The sequence below is a fragment of the Talpa europaea genome (genome assembly GCF_964194135.1).
Source record: "Talpa europaea genome assembly, chromosome: 7".
NCBI classification, from domain to species: domain Eukaryota; kingdom Metazoa; phylum Chordata; class Mammalia; order Eulipotyphla; family Talpidae; genus Talpa; species Talpa europaea.
This window is the reverse complement of record NC_140074.1, coordinates 86,361,390-86,377,978: the sequence shown is the minus strand read 5'-3', so window position 1 is coordinate 86,377,978 and position 16,589 is coordinate 86,361,390. Positions and strand designations below refer to the sequence as shown.

The 16,589-nt window shown below is 45.2% G+C and overlaps 1 protein-coding gene across 1 annotated transcript in view; it reads left to right on the top strand.

The window, feature by feature from the left end:
• Positions 1-15,073, top strand: part of PITPNA (phosphatidylinositol transfer protein alpha) — a gene marked incomplete at both ends in the record, with an annotated part of 39,463 nt that extends 24,390 nt beyond the window's left edge. Inside the window, 3 exons of the mRNA XM_084238505.1 lie at positions 1-111; positions 1,189-1,311; positions 15,029-15,073. Of these exons, the coding sequence (XP_084094631.1) occupies positions 1-111; positions 1,189-1,311; positions 15,029-15,073 (279 nt within the window). The remainder of the gene's footprint in view (positions 112-1,188; positions 1,312-15,028) is intronic.
• Between the last annotated feature and the right edge of the window lie 1,516 nt (positions 15,074-16,589).

Here is a 16,589-nt window from a genome sequence, read left to right as displayed (position 1 = left end):
CAAGAACTTGTAAACCAGAAAGACTGCCCATACATGTGTGCATATAAACTGGTTACTGTCAAGTTCAAGTGGTGGGGTCTGCAGAACAAAGTGGAAAACTTTATACATAAGGTAAGTGACCAGGGTAAGGCCTATACAAAAGGTAAGTGACCAGGATAAGGCTCTCCCCATGTCTGTGTTGGGTGGTGGGAGGTCCTTGCCCAACAAAAATAGTTTTGCAACCCATGTGACTTCTATCCTAGGGAGACCAAATCAGAATATTTTAGTTTGGCTTTCCAGACCTTTCCTTACCCTTGCACCTGTCTTAGAGTGCAGCCAATGGCACCATGTGACAGGGACAGAGTCTGGGCAAAAGAAGGAAACAGAAAGGAGCTTGCTATGATTGAGTGGCAAATAAAACTCAGTCTTTCTTCTTTCTTGAAGCCAAAAGGCAAGAGGCACTGTGAACCAAAATCTCCGGCATGCTGAATTACCTAACAAGGCAGACCTATGGAGTTTTTTATATTTTATAGCCTTTTCTCTAGTGTGTGAGAGCCTCACTCTTAGGGCCCATGTCATAGCTGCTGGCCAGTTGTTTTTTTTTTAATATTTCATTTATGCATTCAAGAACTGGGGTATAGGTGAGAGGTGCGGGGGGTGAGAGGATTCTCCAGAGACACAGTGGGGAGCAGAGCAGGCAGATCTACTGAAATACACTGCTGAGGGGAACAGTGGGCAAGACAAGAGAGGTCTGCTGCGCCATGTGGATTAGCTCCATGGCCAGGATTGAACTCATGTTGTAGTGGCTGGCAATAGCTTGATAGCGCTGAGACTTTAACCCCTGCACCACTGGGGAAGCACCTGCTCACCAGTTTTAACCTGGATTTATGCTCCAGACACAAGGCAAGGTAAACTTGATATAGTTGTTTTGGAACCTTGGCTTACCTGTGCACTCATGGGTTATCTGTCTTGGTAGCATTTTGAGCACAGGACCTACCTGTGTACCATCCTCCTATGGAAGCCATACCTGTTAGGTATGTGAAGGCAAAAGTCACTGTGGGATTTAAGGGCTGAACCACATAAGCCAGGCATCACTCCTCCCCCACTGCCCCAGTAAAGTACGGGTATTGGTGTGGGGATCCTGGGAAGCTGCAGCTGCAGTGGTGACTTCACCTTCTGGGTTCTAACTTGGGTCTATCCTTTTTATAGCAAGAGAGGCGTCTGTTTACAAACTTCCACAGGCAGCTGTTCTGTTGGCTCGATAAGTGGGTTGACCTGACTATGGACGACATTCGAAGGATGGAAGAGGAGACGAAGAGACAGCTGGATGAGGTAAGTGAGACCTTAGATGAGACTCTAGTGCTCTCAACTAAATAAATACATGGACAACAGGGAGACAGTCACGTTGGGGCAGTTCATCTTCTAGGAATATGTCTGTATCTACTGTGGGTATGGTATAATGCCAGGCAGTTTGGGAACTATAGGAAGAAAACAGTCTGTGCTTTTGGATTTGCTAACTAGTTGAGATCTTGGCATACCTGTGAGACAACAGTGCTGGTGTGCACTGAATGCCAAGTGAGTGAGATCGTTGCTGCAGCTGTTCTTCAGAGCCCAGTAGAGGAACTGTGCTGGACTGAAGAGTTGGAGGTAACCCTGGGAAGAGGCAGACCAGCAGACCCCTGAGTCTCTCAAACATTAGCCACAGAGGACAGCGACAGCACATATAGAATACTACTCTGGGTGGTTGTCTGGAGCCACTTTTTTTGAGTTTGGGGCTTTTGAGGGTAGGATGAGATTAGTTGGCATGGATCCCAGAAGGAAGTCTGTTTACTCCATGGGATCCTGAAGAACCAGCACTCGTGATTCATTTGGGGGTGCCTTCCTGCAATGCTAATTCTGAGGAGATTGTCAGTAAATAATATTCAAGTACTCACTATGCACCAGACCTTTCCACACTCTCCTGTGATCCTGATAAGACTTGTGAGGCCCACACTCAGAAGAAGTGAAGGTGCTGAGAGTTCAGAGCCATGCCTGGGGGCATACTCCTGCAGGTGACATAGGGTAGGAGCCAAAGCTCCTCATCACTTGGCCTCTTCTCTCCTTAGGGCTGAAAAATAAGAGAGGAAGCTCTGTTTCTAAGAACTGCTCCCCCCTCTCCCTGAGTGTCCAGCAGGCATTGCTTTGCATGGCATTGCCCAGTTCTCCTGTAGGACCTTGGGTGAGACGCAGGCCTGGGTGTCCCTGGTGCCTCATGTCATAAAGTTGCTCCCCCCTTCTCTGTGTTCCTGTTGCTTGGAAATGTGTTCCAGGAGCTCTTCCCTCATCTGGAACCACATGGGGAATAGATTTTAACATACACACGTGTGCATGCGGGCACACACACACCCCCGACCCCCAATATACTTCCTGAGCTGACTCACTGGTTAAGTAGTGTGCTGACTTATTTCCTGTGGAAGGCAGATGTTTGGTTATTCATTCAGCAACATTTGGCAGGGAAGTGGCAGGATTTTGGACACAATTCCTGATTCTTCTGCTAAGGATCCTCAGGAAGCAGTAGAAAGAAAAAAAAAAGTTACCACACAGAGTAGCCTTGAAGATTTAGGCTGGAGCTTCAACCACCTACTACCTGACAGAGACCAACCTAAAGCACATGGGTTCATGGAAACATTTGCTGACAACCTTTTGTTCTTTGGGTAGAATTTGAATTCTTGGAGCTGGGAAAACTCTGGAGGATCTACTAGGTCTGCCTCCCTCAAACCCAAAGTTTGAGAGCCCTCATCATTAGGGGATTCTTTTTTAATTCCCCACCCCTTGCTTTTGCATGTTTCTTCATTCTCTGGAGAATTGTGCCAAAAGCTCCTCCAGTATGACTACAAATACAGGAATCTTCTCTGAAATTGGAATTTGTAAATAGTTTGCAGAAGAGAAAACTCATCAAATCCATATTATCGTGGGACTTGTTTGAAACCCTTTAGCAACTGTACTAGACCTTTGTGTGCTATCTGTACCTCAGGCTTAGATGTTTTTTTCTCCTCGTTTTAAAAATATTTTTACCAGAGTTTTGTTTTCGTGGTTTTATTGTTTTAATTAAAAAACACTTTATTGAGGTATGATTCAGATAGAAAAGCTGCACTTACTGAATGTATGTACCTTGATAAATTTGCAGATAGCTAGACACCTGTGCAATCATCATCACAATCAGTGCCACAAATACCCATCACTTCCAAAAGTATTTGTATAGTTTTTAAACTCATGCAGTACCCCAGACTTTTAAGGAAGAAGCTTCTAAGATTCTTCCTTTGCCCAGCCCCTGTGAACTGCACCCAGAGGCAGCCCCTTACAATTCTTTTTTTTTTTTTTTTTTTAAGATTTATTTATTTATTTATTTATTTATTTATTTGTTTATTTATTTATACAAGCACTGGGTACAGTCAGAAGTGCAGGAGGGTGAGAGAATTCACCAGAGCCAGAGCAGAGAGCAGAGCAGGCAGAAGGACTGAAGTACACTGCTGAGGGGAGCAGCGGGCAGCAGGAGATGTCTGCGCACCATGCGGGACCCTCCTCCGGTGGCCGGGGAGCAGCTGGGGATTGAACCGGCACTGCAGAGGCTGCGGGCAGCTTCGCAACCCAGCACTCAACCGCTGCACCACCGGGGAGGCCCCAATTCTTTTTTTTTTTAAACTACTTTTCCCCCCCAAAGATTTATTTCTTTATGCATACAAGAACTGGGGTACAGGCCAGAGAGAGGTATAGGGGGTAAGAGGACTCACCAGAGACAGAGTGGGGAGCAGAACAGGCAGATCTATCGAAACACACTGAGGGGAGCAGCGGGCGAGACAGGAGAGGTCCACTGCGCCATGTGGGCGGCTCCCTAGCTGGCCGGGGATCAAACTCATGCTGCAGAGGCTATGGACAGCTTCACAGTGCTGTGCTTATTAACCCCTTGTGCCACCAGGGAGGCCCCAGCCTCTTAGAATTCTTACGGTAGTTCTTATTCTGGACACTCCATGTTTCCTGATAATGTACTTGTGCTTCTCCACTCTGAATATTAAGAGTTGACTTTTTCCTGTGCACTTTGGCTCCATCCACCGCGCACATTCTCCTCCTGCCCCCTCCTTCAGTGTCATAATCTTGGGTTCATTCATTTTTTGGTGCGTATATTATTGCAACTTTGTCTTTCTTTTTACCCAAATGAACCCTGTCTTTTTAAAAAAGAATTTGGTGGCTTCTTTTTGTGAGCTTAGTTTTATATGTTTATGTCATTAAATTTTGGTTTTGAGTCATTCACAGACAGTTTGTTGGTTGGTATGTATATGCATTGTAGGATGTGGCTGATAGCATTGCATTGTCACACATTTTGTTCCCACTCAGTAAACACTTTGATCTAAAGATCTTTTTGGTTCTGGAAAATGTTTTTGTATATCTATTTCATAATTTTCTCCCCTCTATTTTCTTTTCTTTTTTTTTTTTTTTTAAAGAGGCACGTATTTTATTTATTTGTTTGTTTGTTTGTTTGTTTGTTTATACATGCACTGGGTACAGTCAGAAACGCGGGAGGGTGAGAGAATTCACCAGAGCCAGAGCGGGGAGCAGTGCAGGCAGAAGGACCAAAGTACACTGCTGAGGGGAGCAGCGGGCGGCAGGAGAGGTCTGCACGCCATGTGGGACCCTCCTCCGGTGGCTGGGGAGCAGCCGGGGATCGAATCTGCGCCGCAGAGGCCGCGGGCAGCTTCGCAACCCAGCGCTCAACCGCTGCGCCACCGGGGAGGCCCTCCCCTCTATTTTCTTTGTTCCCCTTCTGGAATTTTTATTAGTCAGAAGTTGGACCTCATGAATTGACCTTCTAATTTTCTTTCTTTTTTTGTCTACTTGTTGAAAGATATTTTCCAATGTTGTTAACTTTCTCTTCTCTTGAATTAAAAATACATCTAAATATTTCTTGTTCTGTGTTCTTTATTTCTTATTTTTTCCCTTTTTCCTACATGCATCATCTTCCTTAAAGTTTTTTTGTTTGTTTCTGAGGTTTCTCTGTCTCCTGAACATTCTTTGTTTCCCCTGACCTCCTTTTTCAGGGTAGACTCAGTTTCATGTTAGGGGCTTTCCTCAAGTGACTGGTGGTCTTCCCTATCTGTTATGCTCTAAAATCTGACTGGAATCTCTGAATCAGTGGGAGGGCTTCACTGCAGGGAAAATGGTTGGTTACACTGTTGGATCCCTACTTCAGGATCCTGAGTCTTTTTCTTGGGTTGCTCAGTTTGCATAGAGCAGGCAGCCAGCATTCTGAGCCAGCTGGAAAAGGGTCCTGTGGGCTCACCTACCCCGGACTGGCTTTAAAGTAATCCCTCCTTATTCTGCAGTATTCTGAACTGGACCACTTTGCCCCTTGCTGAGCCTGAGGTTCAAATTCAGGCTTTCCACAGTGCCTTCCAAGAGTGAACCTGGGCCTCCTCAGTGGCACAGCGGGTTGAGTGCAGTGTTGTGAAGCTGTGTGCACCCTCTGCAGCGCAGGTTCGATTCCTGGCCGGCCAGGGAGATTCCCACATGGCGCAGCAGACCTCTCCTGTCTTGCCCCCTGCTCCCCTCAGCAGTGTATTTCGGTTGTCTGCCTGTTCTGCTCTCCACTCTGTCTCTGGTGAATCCTTTCATCTTCCTGCGCCTCTGGCCTGTACCCCAGCTCTTGTATAAAAATAAATTAAAAAAAAAAAAGAGTGTACCCCCTGGATTTGCTGTTGCGGGAAGGGGAGTGGTTGCTTGACGCTGAGAGCTGGGGAGAGAACACGGCCAAACTGTTCTTTATTTGGACTTTTTTTTTTTTTTTAAAGGATTTAGCTTCTTTTTTTTTTTTTTTTTAAAGATTTATTTTTTTATTTATTTATACAAACATTGGGTACAGTCAGAAGCGCGGGAGGGTGAGAGAATTCACCAGAGCCAGAGCGGGGAGCAGAGCAGGCAGAAGGACCAAAGCACACTGCTAAGGGGAGCAGCGGGCGGCAGGAGGGGTCTGCGCACCATGTGGGACCCTCCTCCAGTAGCCGGGGAGCAGCCGGGGATCGAACCGGCGCTGCAGAGGCTGCGGGCAGCTTCACAACCCAGCGCTCAACCGCTGCGCCACCGGGGAGGCCCTATTTGGACTTTTAAACAAGTAGCCTATTATCAGCTCTACCTGAACTCCCACCTTCAGATCAGACCTGGTGCTTCTAATTTCAGAGTGTTTTAGAGCCCGCAGTGTAGACTGGTCTGCTCCTTGCCTCCCCCTTTCCCAGGCACTTACATGTCAGCTCATATTGCTCTGCACAGTAGTCCTCTTTCCAGCTTTCAAAATGTTATTCTTATCTGCTATTGTCTGCTCTGTATCTTTCTGGTTTTAACTATTTCTATTCCCTCGCTGTCATCATAGAAGGGATTAGGGGAGTAATAGCAATAAATGCATGTCATGACTTATCTGCAAGTTTGCGATAGGAGGTGTGACTTATTTTTTAAACACTGCCTAGTAGTCTAGTGTGGGTGGATTTTTTTGTGAGTTATGAGGGGTCACTATAAGGCCATGGCTATTGCTGCTAGTCCCTATGGGGGTGGATCCACCATTCTTGAATGAGGCTCAAGGATTTGAGAAACAAGGGATCAAGAGATTAGTCCTAGGGCCTAAAAAAGAAGTGTCAGAAAAATAGGTGCCTGTAGGAGACCAGTCTTTCTTGACCTCTCTCCTCTCCCCATCCTCCACCTCTTTCTTTCTCTCCCTCCCCCTTTTTTAAAAAGATTTATTTATTTATGCATATAAGAACTGGGATACAGGCCAGAGGTGTGGGGGGGGCAGAAGGAGGGGAGGTGAGAGGATTCACTAGAGACAGAGCAGGGAGCAGAACAGGCAGACTGACTGAAATACACTGCTGAGGGGAGCAGCAGGCAAGACAGGAGAGGTCTACTGTGCCACGTGGGTAGCTCCCTGGCCCGTCGGCCACATGGCTGCAGAGGCTGTGGACAGCTTCACAGTGCTGTGCTTAACCCCTTGCGCCATCAGGGAGGCCCTCCCTCCCTTTTTTCTTCCTGTCCCTCATTCTCTTGACAGAGTCATAATCTCAAAAGTGAAAGTAAGCATCTTAAAGATCATTTAGAATGATTGTATGTCTCTGCAGCTTCCCCACCAGCATATGCTTAATCACCTCCTATAATGGGGAGCTCACTATTTTACAAACATGGTGATAATGCAAATATTTTTCTTATTAGTAGACACTTAATATTTTTTTTTTTTTAAATAGAGGCATGTTTGTTTTTTTTTTTTTTTTTTTTTATTATGTTTGTTTGTTTGTTTTGTTTATACATGCACTGGGTACAGTCAGAGGCGCGGGAGGGTGAGAGAATTCACCAGAGCCAGAGTGGGGAGCAGAGCAGGCAGAAGGACTGAAGCACACTGCTGAGGGGAGCAGCGGGTGGCAGGAGAGGTCTGCGCACCATGTGGGATCCTCCTCCGGTGGCCGGGGAGCAGCCGGGGATCGAACCGGCGCCGCAAGAGACCGCGGGCAGCTTTGCAACCCAGCACTCAACCGCTGCGCCACCGGGGAGGCCCATACACTTAATATTTATTGAGGTCTTAATGTGAGCCTGTCATGTGTGATAAAGCATTTTATATGTATTATGTCATCAGATCCTTATAGTAACTTGCAACAAAGTTATTATTGTAATTTTGTGGGTAGAGAACTGAGGCTCAGTGAAGCTGAGGATACCTTCTGCCTCACTTAACAAGTGCCTTCTAGTCCTTTGGCTTTTTTTTTTTTAAAGATTTATTTATTTATTTATACCAGCACTGGGTACAGTCAGAAGCACGGGAGGGTGAGAGAATTCGCCAGAGCGGGGAACAGAACAGACAGACCAATGAAATACACTGCTGAGGGGAGCAGTGGGCACGGCAGGAGAGGTCTGCGCGCCATGTGGGACCCTTGCCGGTGGCCGGGGATCAAACCGGCGCTGCAGAGGCTGTGGCAGCCTCGCAGCCCAGCGCTCAACTGCTGCGCCACCAGGAGAGGCCCTAGTCCTTTGGCTTTTAACTATAGATAATGAGAAGAGAAGAAATTCATTTGACAAGTTTCAAGAAAATCTGTCTCCCTATTTACTGGACTATATAGCACATTTGCTGGAAATAGGAAAGATCCGTGGGTGTTAAAAGCATGTAATTAAGACTCTACAGTGTTTTCTTTCCCTGCCTTCCCTTGTGGGTCTTCATGGTTCCTCTGACCCCATGCTAGCCCATCCCTTTTAGACTTGGTTTCAGATCAGAGAGGCTATGTGGCTCTCTTGCTCAGCGGCCCACCTTGGGAACCATCACTCGGCCACCTTGCTTGTAAAAGTGCCTATCCCTTTCTCATCAACTGAGTCTTGATGTAGAGGGCCCTTGCTCTATCTTGTGGCCTTTGGTTGATGGATCACTGCCAGTTTTAGATTTTAAGTCTTAAACTCTAGACTGGTTTCCCAAAGACTGTGCAAGTGCCCCTGTGCAATGAAGTGCCTGACAGGAAACTAATCCCCAAGTTTCCAGTTTGGAATTATGGTAGCTGTAAGTTCTGGTGGTTAGACTGATAAAGGGAAGCAAATCACTTTCTACATACTTTTGCTTAGTTATGATGTATTGTATGTGCAAGAGCCTGCTTGGTCTTAAAATACCATTGCTGAATTTGGATAAAAGGGAATATCTTGGGGCCTCCCTGGTGGCGCAGCGGGTTGAGCGCCGCCCTATGAAGCTGTCCGCAGCCTCTGCAGCGCGCAGGTTCAATTTTCAGCCAGCCAGGGAGAAACCCACATGGCACAGCAGACCTCTCCTGCCTTGCCTGCTGCTCCCCTCAGCAGTGTCTTTGGTCTGTCTGCCTGTTCTGCTCCCTGCTCTGTCTCTGGTGAATTCTCTCACCCTCCCACATATCTGACCTGTACCCCAGATCTTATATAAATAAATGAATCTTTTTAAAAAAAAATGAATAATGATGTAAAAAAAAATTTAAAAAAAAAAGGAAATATCTTGGCCTCCTCAGTGGTACAGCAGTTGAGCGCCGCGCTGCAAAGCTGTGCACAGCCTCTGCAGTGCCTGTTTGATTCCCCACTGGCCAGGGAGAACCCCTTATGGCACAGCAGATCTCTCCTGCCTCGCCTGCTGCTCCCCTCAGCAGTGTCTTCGATCTGTCTGCCTGTTCTGCACCCGGGTCTGGTGAATTCTCTCACCCTCCCGCGCTTCTGACCTGTACCCCAGTTCTTGTATATAAAAAAAAAAAGGGAATATGTTACTTTTTCCCTGAACGTCATAACAAAGCATTTTCCCCCTAAAAAAGTTTCTTTACATTCTTTTTTTTAAAGATTTATTTATTTATGCATTCAAGAACTGGGGGTAGGCCAGATGTAGGGGGTGAGAGGATTCACCAAAGACAGAGTGGGAAGCAGAACAGGCAGATCTACTGAAATACACTGCTGAGAGGAGAGGCGGGCAAGACAGGAGAGGTTTGCTGTTCCATGTGGGTCAGCTCCCTGGCCAGGGATCAAACTCATGTTGCAGTGGCTAGTTATAGCTTGATAGCGCTGTGTCTTTAACCCCTGCGCCACTTGGGAGGCCCTTTTCACATTCTTGTTTCTCACTGCAACATGCAGGTTGCAGTGTGTGCTGTTATTATCCCATGTTGGAATTTTCATCAAATTTCTGGCTCTCACTGTTACACATAATGCTGTGATGAAGATTTGTGTGTACGCAGTCTTTTGGGTCATGAGGAATATTTCCTTAGAATAAATTCCTACAAATGGAATTTAAGAATTTAGACTCTTGCTATTTATTGCCAAAATTTGTTCCCAAAGGACTAAATCTATTTATAAAGAGAGTGGCTTTTTAAAGAGGTTTTTTTTGTGTGTGTGTGTTTTTTAAAGATTTAGTTATACAAGCACTGGGCACAGTCAGAAGCACGGGAGGGTGAGAGAATTCATCAGAGCCAGAGCGGGGAACAGAACGGCAGACTGATGAAATACACTGCTGAGAGGAGCAGCGGGCGTTGCAGGAGAGGTCTGTCATGCCATGTGGGACCCTCGCCTGCTGCCGGGGATCAAACTGGCACTGCAGAGGCTGCAGGCAGTGTCACAGCCCAGCTCTCAACCACTATGCCACCAGGGGAAGCCCTTAAAGAGGTTCTATAAACAACCCTGCATGTGACTCAAACCTGTGTTCCTTTAGGAAGGCTAATTGATTTGTGGTTACTTTTCAGTGTATTAAACTAATTTTGTTTAACTACTTTTGGTTTATAGTCAACTTTTTATTTTGAGGTAATTGTAAGTGTCACACACAATTGTAAGAAGTAGGGGCCTCCCTGGTGGCGCAGGGGTTAAAGTCCGATCTCTGGCAAGGGAGATAACCGACATGGCGCAGCAGACCTCTCCTGTCTCATCCACTCCCCTCAGCAGTGCATTTTAGTAGATCTGCCTCTTATGCTCCCCACTCTATCTCTGGTGACTCCTTCCTGCCCCACCTTTGGCCTACAAGCCAGTTCTTGTATGCATCAATAAAAAAAAAAATTATAAGAAGTAATTCAGAGAGGCCCATGTCTCCTTGCAGTGTCACAACCAGGTCTTGACATTAATGCTTTTGCTTAAAGGAGTATTTCATATTAATGGTAAAAAAAAATTACCATTTCAAATTAATGGTAAATTTCAAAAGATGTAGAAAAATATTAAAAAAATAGACATCCATATAAATAAAGAAATGAATAAATAACTTTTCCTCCACCCCCTGGCCTTATTTCCAAGGGAAATCACTGTTTTTGAAAAACAAAAACCAGGATTGATTGGAGTTTCTATTTTCATGTTCTTTGACTATATGTGTATATATAGCCTTTAGGGACTTGATTTGAGGAACACTACAAACAGCAGATAAAATCTCTCATGTTATTTAAGCCCCAGGAAACAGGAAAATAAGCATTCTTAGAGCATTTCATTATAAGAATGAAATAACGCATTTTTATTTCAGTAGTCCCCCCCTGGGGAGGGCCCCATGTCTCTGGGAGTAAAGGAAACAGTCATGTTGCATGGTAGGAAGTTGCGTCTTACATCAGAAGTATGAAAACAAGATCTGGCTTTGCATTAGTAAATTAAAGCAAGACAGTGAACCCTCAAGGTATACAGGGTCTTTAAGCCCAAGGAGCTTTGCTCCCATGATAGTAAATGCTTAGCCTCTTTGATTATTTAAAATATATGTGGACAGTCATTAGTAAGCAGACATTTAAATGAGCAGGTTGTTATCTTTAAAAACTTTTTACTTTGAAAAATATTTTAAAGAAAATTGCAAGGAGAATACAAAGGATCTGTATACCCCTTTTCCCAGAAAACCCATTTCTGTGGAACAAAGGGTACAACCCAGTGTCACACAGTACACCCTTCTAAGTCTGTTAATATGGTACAGTTCGTCAGTTTTTTTGTTTTTGTTTTGTTTTATTTTTGTGGGACCCTCGCTGGTGGCCGGGGATCGAGCTGGCGCTGCAGAGGTTGCGGGCAGCCTCGTAACCCAGCGCTCAACCACTGCACCACCAGGGGAGGCCCTAGTTCATCAGTTTTTGCTGGATTGTCATGCCCTTGACATTTGTTTTAAGGCATAGGATAGTCATTTTGTAGAATATCTCTCAATTTGGGTCTGCCCAGTGATTCTGCATGATTACATTCAGGTTATGTATTTTAGGCCAGAATGTCATAGATTCCATGTTGTTTTCATTGTATTCTGCCTTTCCAGTGAAGTTACTGTTGTTCATCTGAAGTACAACAAGGGTTTCCAGTCTCTTTTTATTCTTTCCATGACCCAGCCCCGGGTGGTGTCTGAGTGCTAGGTGTGTTCGGTACTGTTGGGATATTGCTGCTTCCAGGCCTATTCATGGGATGAAACCAGGCAAGTTTTACACCTATAGTTTTTTTTTTTTTAAAGATTTATTTATTTATGCATACAAGAACTGGGGTGTAGGCCAGAGGTGCAGGGGAGTAAGAGGATTCACCAGAGACAGAGTGGGAAGCAGAACAGGTAGATGTAGTGAAATACACTGCTGAGGGGAGCGGCAGGCAAGACAGAAGAGGTCTGCTGCACCATGTGGGCTAGCACCCTGGCCGAGGATCAAACTTGTGTTGTAGTGGCTGGCAATAGCTTAATAGTGCTATGTCTTTAACCCTTGTGCCACCAGGGAGGCCCTATAGTTATTTTTATATGTATCTTACATATCATGTTCATCATATACTTCTAGTCCCAAAGTAGCACTACAGTAGTTTTTTTAAAAAATATGACAGCAGGGTCTCCCTTGTGGCACAGGGGTTATCAAGCTGTTGCCAGCCACTGTGGCATAAGTTTGATCCCTGGCCAGGGAGCTAACCCTCATGGCACAGCAGACCTCTCCTGTCGTGCCTGCTGCTCCCCTCAGCAGTGTATTTCAGTAGATCCACCTGTTTTGCTCCTCATTCTGTCTCTGGTGAATCCTCTCACCCCATACCTCTGGCCTGGACCCCAGTTCTTTTTTTTCTTTTTTTTTTTTTTTTAAGATTTATTTATTTATTTTATACAAGCACTGGATACAGTCAGAAGCACGGGAGGGTGAGAGAATTCACCAGAGCCAGAGCAGGGAGCGGAACAGGCAGAAGGACCGAAGTACACTGCTGAGGGGAGCAGCGGGCGGCAGGAGAGGTCTGCGCGCCATGTGGGACCCTCCTCAGGTGGCCGGGGAGCAGCCGGGGATCGAACCGGCACTGCAGAGGCTGACGGGCAGCTTCGCAACGCAGCGCTCAACTGCTGTGCCACCAGGGAGGACCAACCCCAGTTCTTGTATGCATAAATAAATAAAAATAAATCTTTTAAAAATATATGACAGTACCTTTATCCTTCACAGATTTCTGTCATGATGGAAAATCTTTAATTTGTTGAACTCGTAATATATTAACAGGTTAATACTAATATAGATAACTGAGGTTACAGGATCAATAAAAATAGAAAGATATCATTCAGGAAAGTGAGTTTTGGGCAAAGTCTACAAGGAACAGGCATTCCAGGTGGAGCTCAGAACCTTCCAAGTGACAGGGAGCATTTGGTGCTTCCAGAGAAGACCCCATCCTATTTTCCAGTAGCTCTGCACTTGTGTTAAGCTGAGATCTACCCCATTTTTCTCTTGTGCCAAACTCACACTACTTACCTGATTGACTGGGCAAAGCCTCTATGAAAATGCACATACTGGGTTGCTGTCAAACACAGACTTTCCCATTTGGAACAGAGGCTCTTAGCTGGAGGCAATAAAGTGAGGCTTATAAGATTTATTGATTTTATGACTCATTTATGATACATCTCCTGTAGGTTCTGATTCATCAGGTCTGGGACCAAGAATCTACAAGTACCCCAAACAGTTATTTGATCAAATATGAGGAATCTCTGACCTAAAAGACCAAGCTAAGAAATTTGGCATAACTGCAATAATAGTTGTCAATGGGGAGTCAATATCAGAGACTCTCAGGAGGACCAGGAGAGTCTTTTTTACCATGGCCAGGTTCTATGCATACTTAATTATAATGGGGGGAGGAGGAGGGAATAACATCCATAGATTTTTTTTTTTTTTTTTTTTGTGGGACCCTTGCCGGTGGCTGGGGATCAAACTGGCGCTGCAGAAGCTGTGGGCAGTCTCACAACCCAGCACTCAACCACTGCGCCACCAGGGGAGGCCCTCACATCCATAGATTTGAAAGTGGCAGGGCTGTATTTTGAAAATGTTTCCTAGAGAAAAACTTCTGCTGAGGTAGAATCACTGCAAACTGTGCCACTATTATTGTTTTAGCATATAAATCATAACTCTGAGGAAGGCTGTAGCTTAAAAGTTTCAGAGCTTGTGTATACTCACATCCCTTTGCTAAAGGACTGTATTTGGAACCAAGAAATAACAACATAGGTAATATGTGCTGCATGCGTACTCCATGTTAAGGGCTCTGCCATGCTATTTTTAACATTCACTGCATGGCATATGTTCTGTTATTATCTCTAATATTACAGAAATTGAAACTTAGGGAGCAGTGAAGTAACTTGCTTAAGATCATGATTAATGAGGAGCCAAGAATACAATCCAGTCTGATTCCAGAGGACATGCTCTTATGTGCTCAAAGTCTGTTGAATGAATAAGGAATGAAAGTTGAGCAGAAAACTAATGAATAGTGAAGAAATATTTAATGAAAAGTGAAAATACATCTATGTTATAGAGTCTCTGCAAGTAGAATTTTCAACTTGGAAAGGATTTGAGAGAGAGCACCTCCACTGTATTCCCAAGAATTTCCTTTGCAGCCTTCTAAGTGACAGGGAGCGTTTGGTGCTTCCAGAGAAGATCCTGTCCTGTTTTCCAACAGCTCTGCACTTCTGTTAAGCTGAGATCTGCCCCCCTTTTTTCTTGTGCTGAGCTCTGGTGCCACACTACTTGTCTGATTGCTGGGCAAAGCCTCTAAGCAGAGTTCAGGAGAGGGAAATTCTGTGTTCTCTGCCTGGAACAGTATACCACTCCTCTCCCAGTCCCCAAGAAGCACAGGATTTCTCCCCCTTCGTTCCCTTCAAGTCTCTATTCAAACATCACTTATCAGAGAGGTGAGGCCTCCATAATCAGCTTCCCCAAAGCCATTAACCATCCATCTGGAATATGGTTTGTTCTCCCCACCTTGCCCCAGAATATAATCTCTTTGAGAGACTTGATCTTTTTTTGGTTCAGTGCTGAATCCCCAGCCCTGGAGCAGTGCCTTGCATAAAAGAGATGTTTCATAAATATTTGCTGAGTGAATGAGAGAGAGGAGAACTTAATAACTAAACATCCAATCCAGGGAGGCAGGGAGAAGTAGAAATCATGGATGGGGGGACCAGTGACAGAGACATAAATGGTATTACTTTGGCTATATGTGCAGAATTCTATATTTCTGATTTGCTTTGTGCATAAAAAATGCTCTACCCTATCTTTTGGCAGGGTTGATAGGGCAGGACATGTTTGTGCTGGAGTTCTATGGTAGCAAGAGCCTTCAAATTTTCCTGTGTTTTCTCTTCCAGATGAGACAAAAGGACCCAGTGAAAGGAATGACAGCGGATGACTAAAGCCACCCCTCCCCCTCTGCACTGTATGTACTGAATTGCTTACATATCATACATACACAAGTCTGTAGGTCCTCAGGGCCTCAGCAGTTCACTGTGGAGTCAGAAAACCTGCTTCTTTCCTCATCCTGCCCTCTAGTAATAGTGATGACTATCACTAATAGGCTTGCTGTACTCTCAGGCTTCCATTTGAAAGAGATTATGATGTAGACTATTTCAGGAAGATGTGATTTTTATAAAGAACTAGCTAGATAGAGACCGACAGGATGGTAAGACAGGGTTGGGGGCGTAGGTGGGGGTGGATGCAGAATCAAAACTTACCTGCTCTCTTCCTCTTATAACTTAAATGATCTCAAGTTGAAATAGGCATTTTGGGGTGCTCCCTATACCTCCCATGCCAGAGCCAGTTCCTAACTCCTGTTTGCATTCCCTGCCCCTCCCCTGGAAAATTTGCTGACCAGACTGCTCTTCTAGCATTCATCCTTGTGTCTGGGCTTATTTTCCTTCTTCATATCCCTTGATCCCATACTAAGTAGCTGTCGTCAGCAGAGCCAGCTTCCTTCAGATGCTTGGAGAGTATTTCTGTCCAGGCCATAGGACCTGTATGTCCTTGTTTCATGTTGTCGCTTTTCCCCAAGCTCCTTCCTTCTGTTAGTTCCTAGCGCTGGTCCCCCAGTGCTCTGCACACCTCCAGACTTGCTCTCTTCCCAGCATCTTAGAGTGGGCTTGATCATGGAATGAAAAACCTCACTCTGCTCCCACCGGACTCTGAGAAAGGATTGCTTTATTGAATAAATACTGGCTGTCCTATAGCACCAAGGAGCTGAGGAGACCTGGGTGTCACCAGCAGTGATGTAGACCTCTCTCTCTCCCTGCCCGATGTGCTTGAGGAGAACTTCTGGGAGATAGGAGGGTAGCATGAAGGGATTGTTGCGATGTCAGCTTCTCCGTCACGGTTTGGACCTTAGTTTCCTCTCTCCTTCCACCCCCTGCCACACCAACTGGCATCCTTCCTCCTTTTGAAATTCTTCCATCAGTAATGATTTACAATGTGTTTCTATTTTCCCCTGTTGCTTCCTTAATAATTGTATTTCTCTTCTAGTTTTGCAAGACAGTGGTCAACAGGAAGGCCCAGCAGCTCCACCCTCCCGAGTGACAGGCCATCTTCGGACGCAGCCTTTCTGTGCCCATTCTTCAGGCAACTTTCCATCCCTTACTGTAGCTGATTCTAGATGCCCTTTAATATTGTGAACAAATAGACCGTCTGGTATTATGAAGCCCGTGTGTACGGGAGCCTGCTCCTCTGAGATATGTGGCGTGTAGGTTGCTGTCTTTACAGCTCCTCTCTCTCATGTTGTGTTTTCACCCATTTCTGTGTGTCCCCCCCCCCCCACCCTTTATTTCCAAGTGACATTTTTAGTCTTTCAAAATAGCTGACTTTTGCGATGTGGTGATTTAAATGATATAAATTTTGTTTGTTTTCAACCTTGGGATAAATAAGGTATTTTGCTTCCTGGGC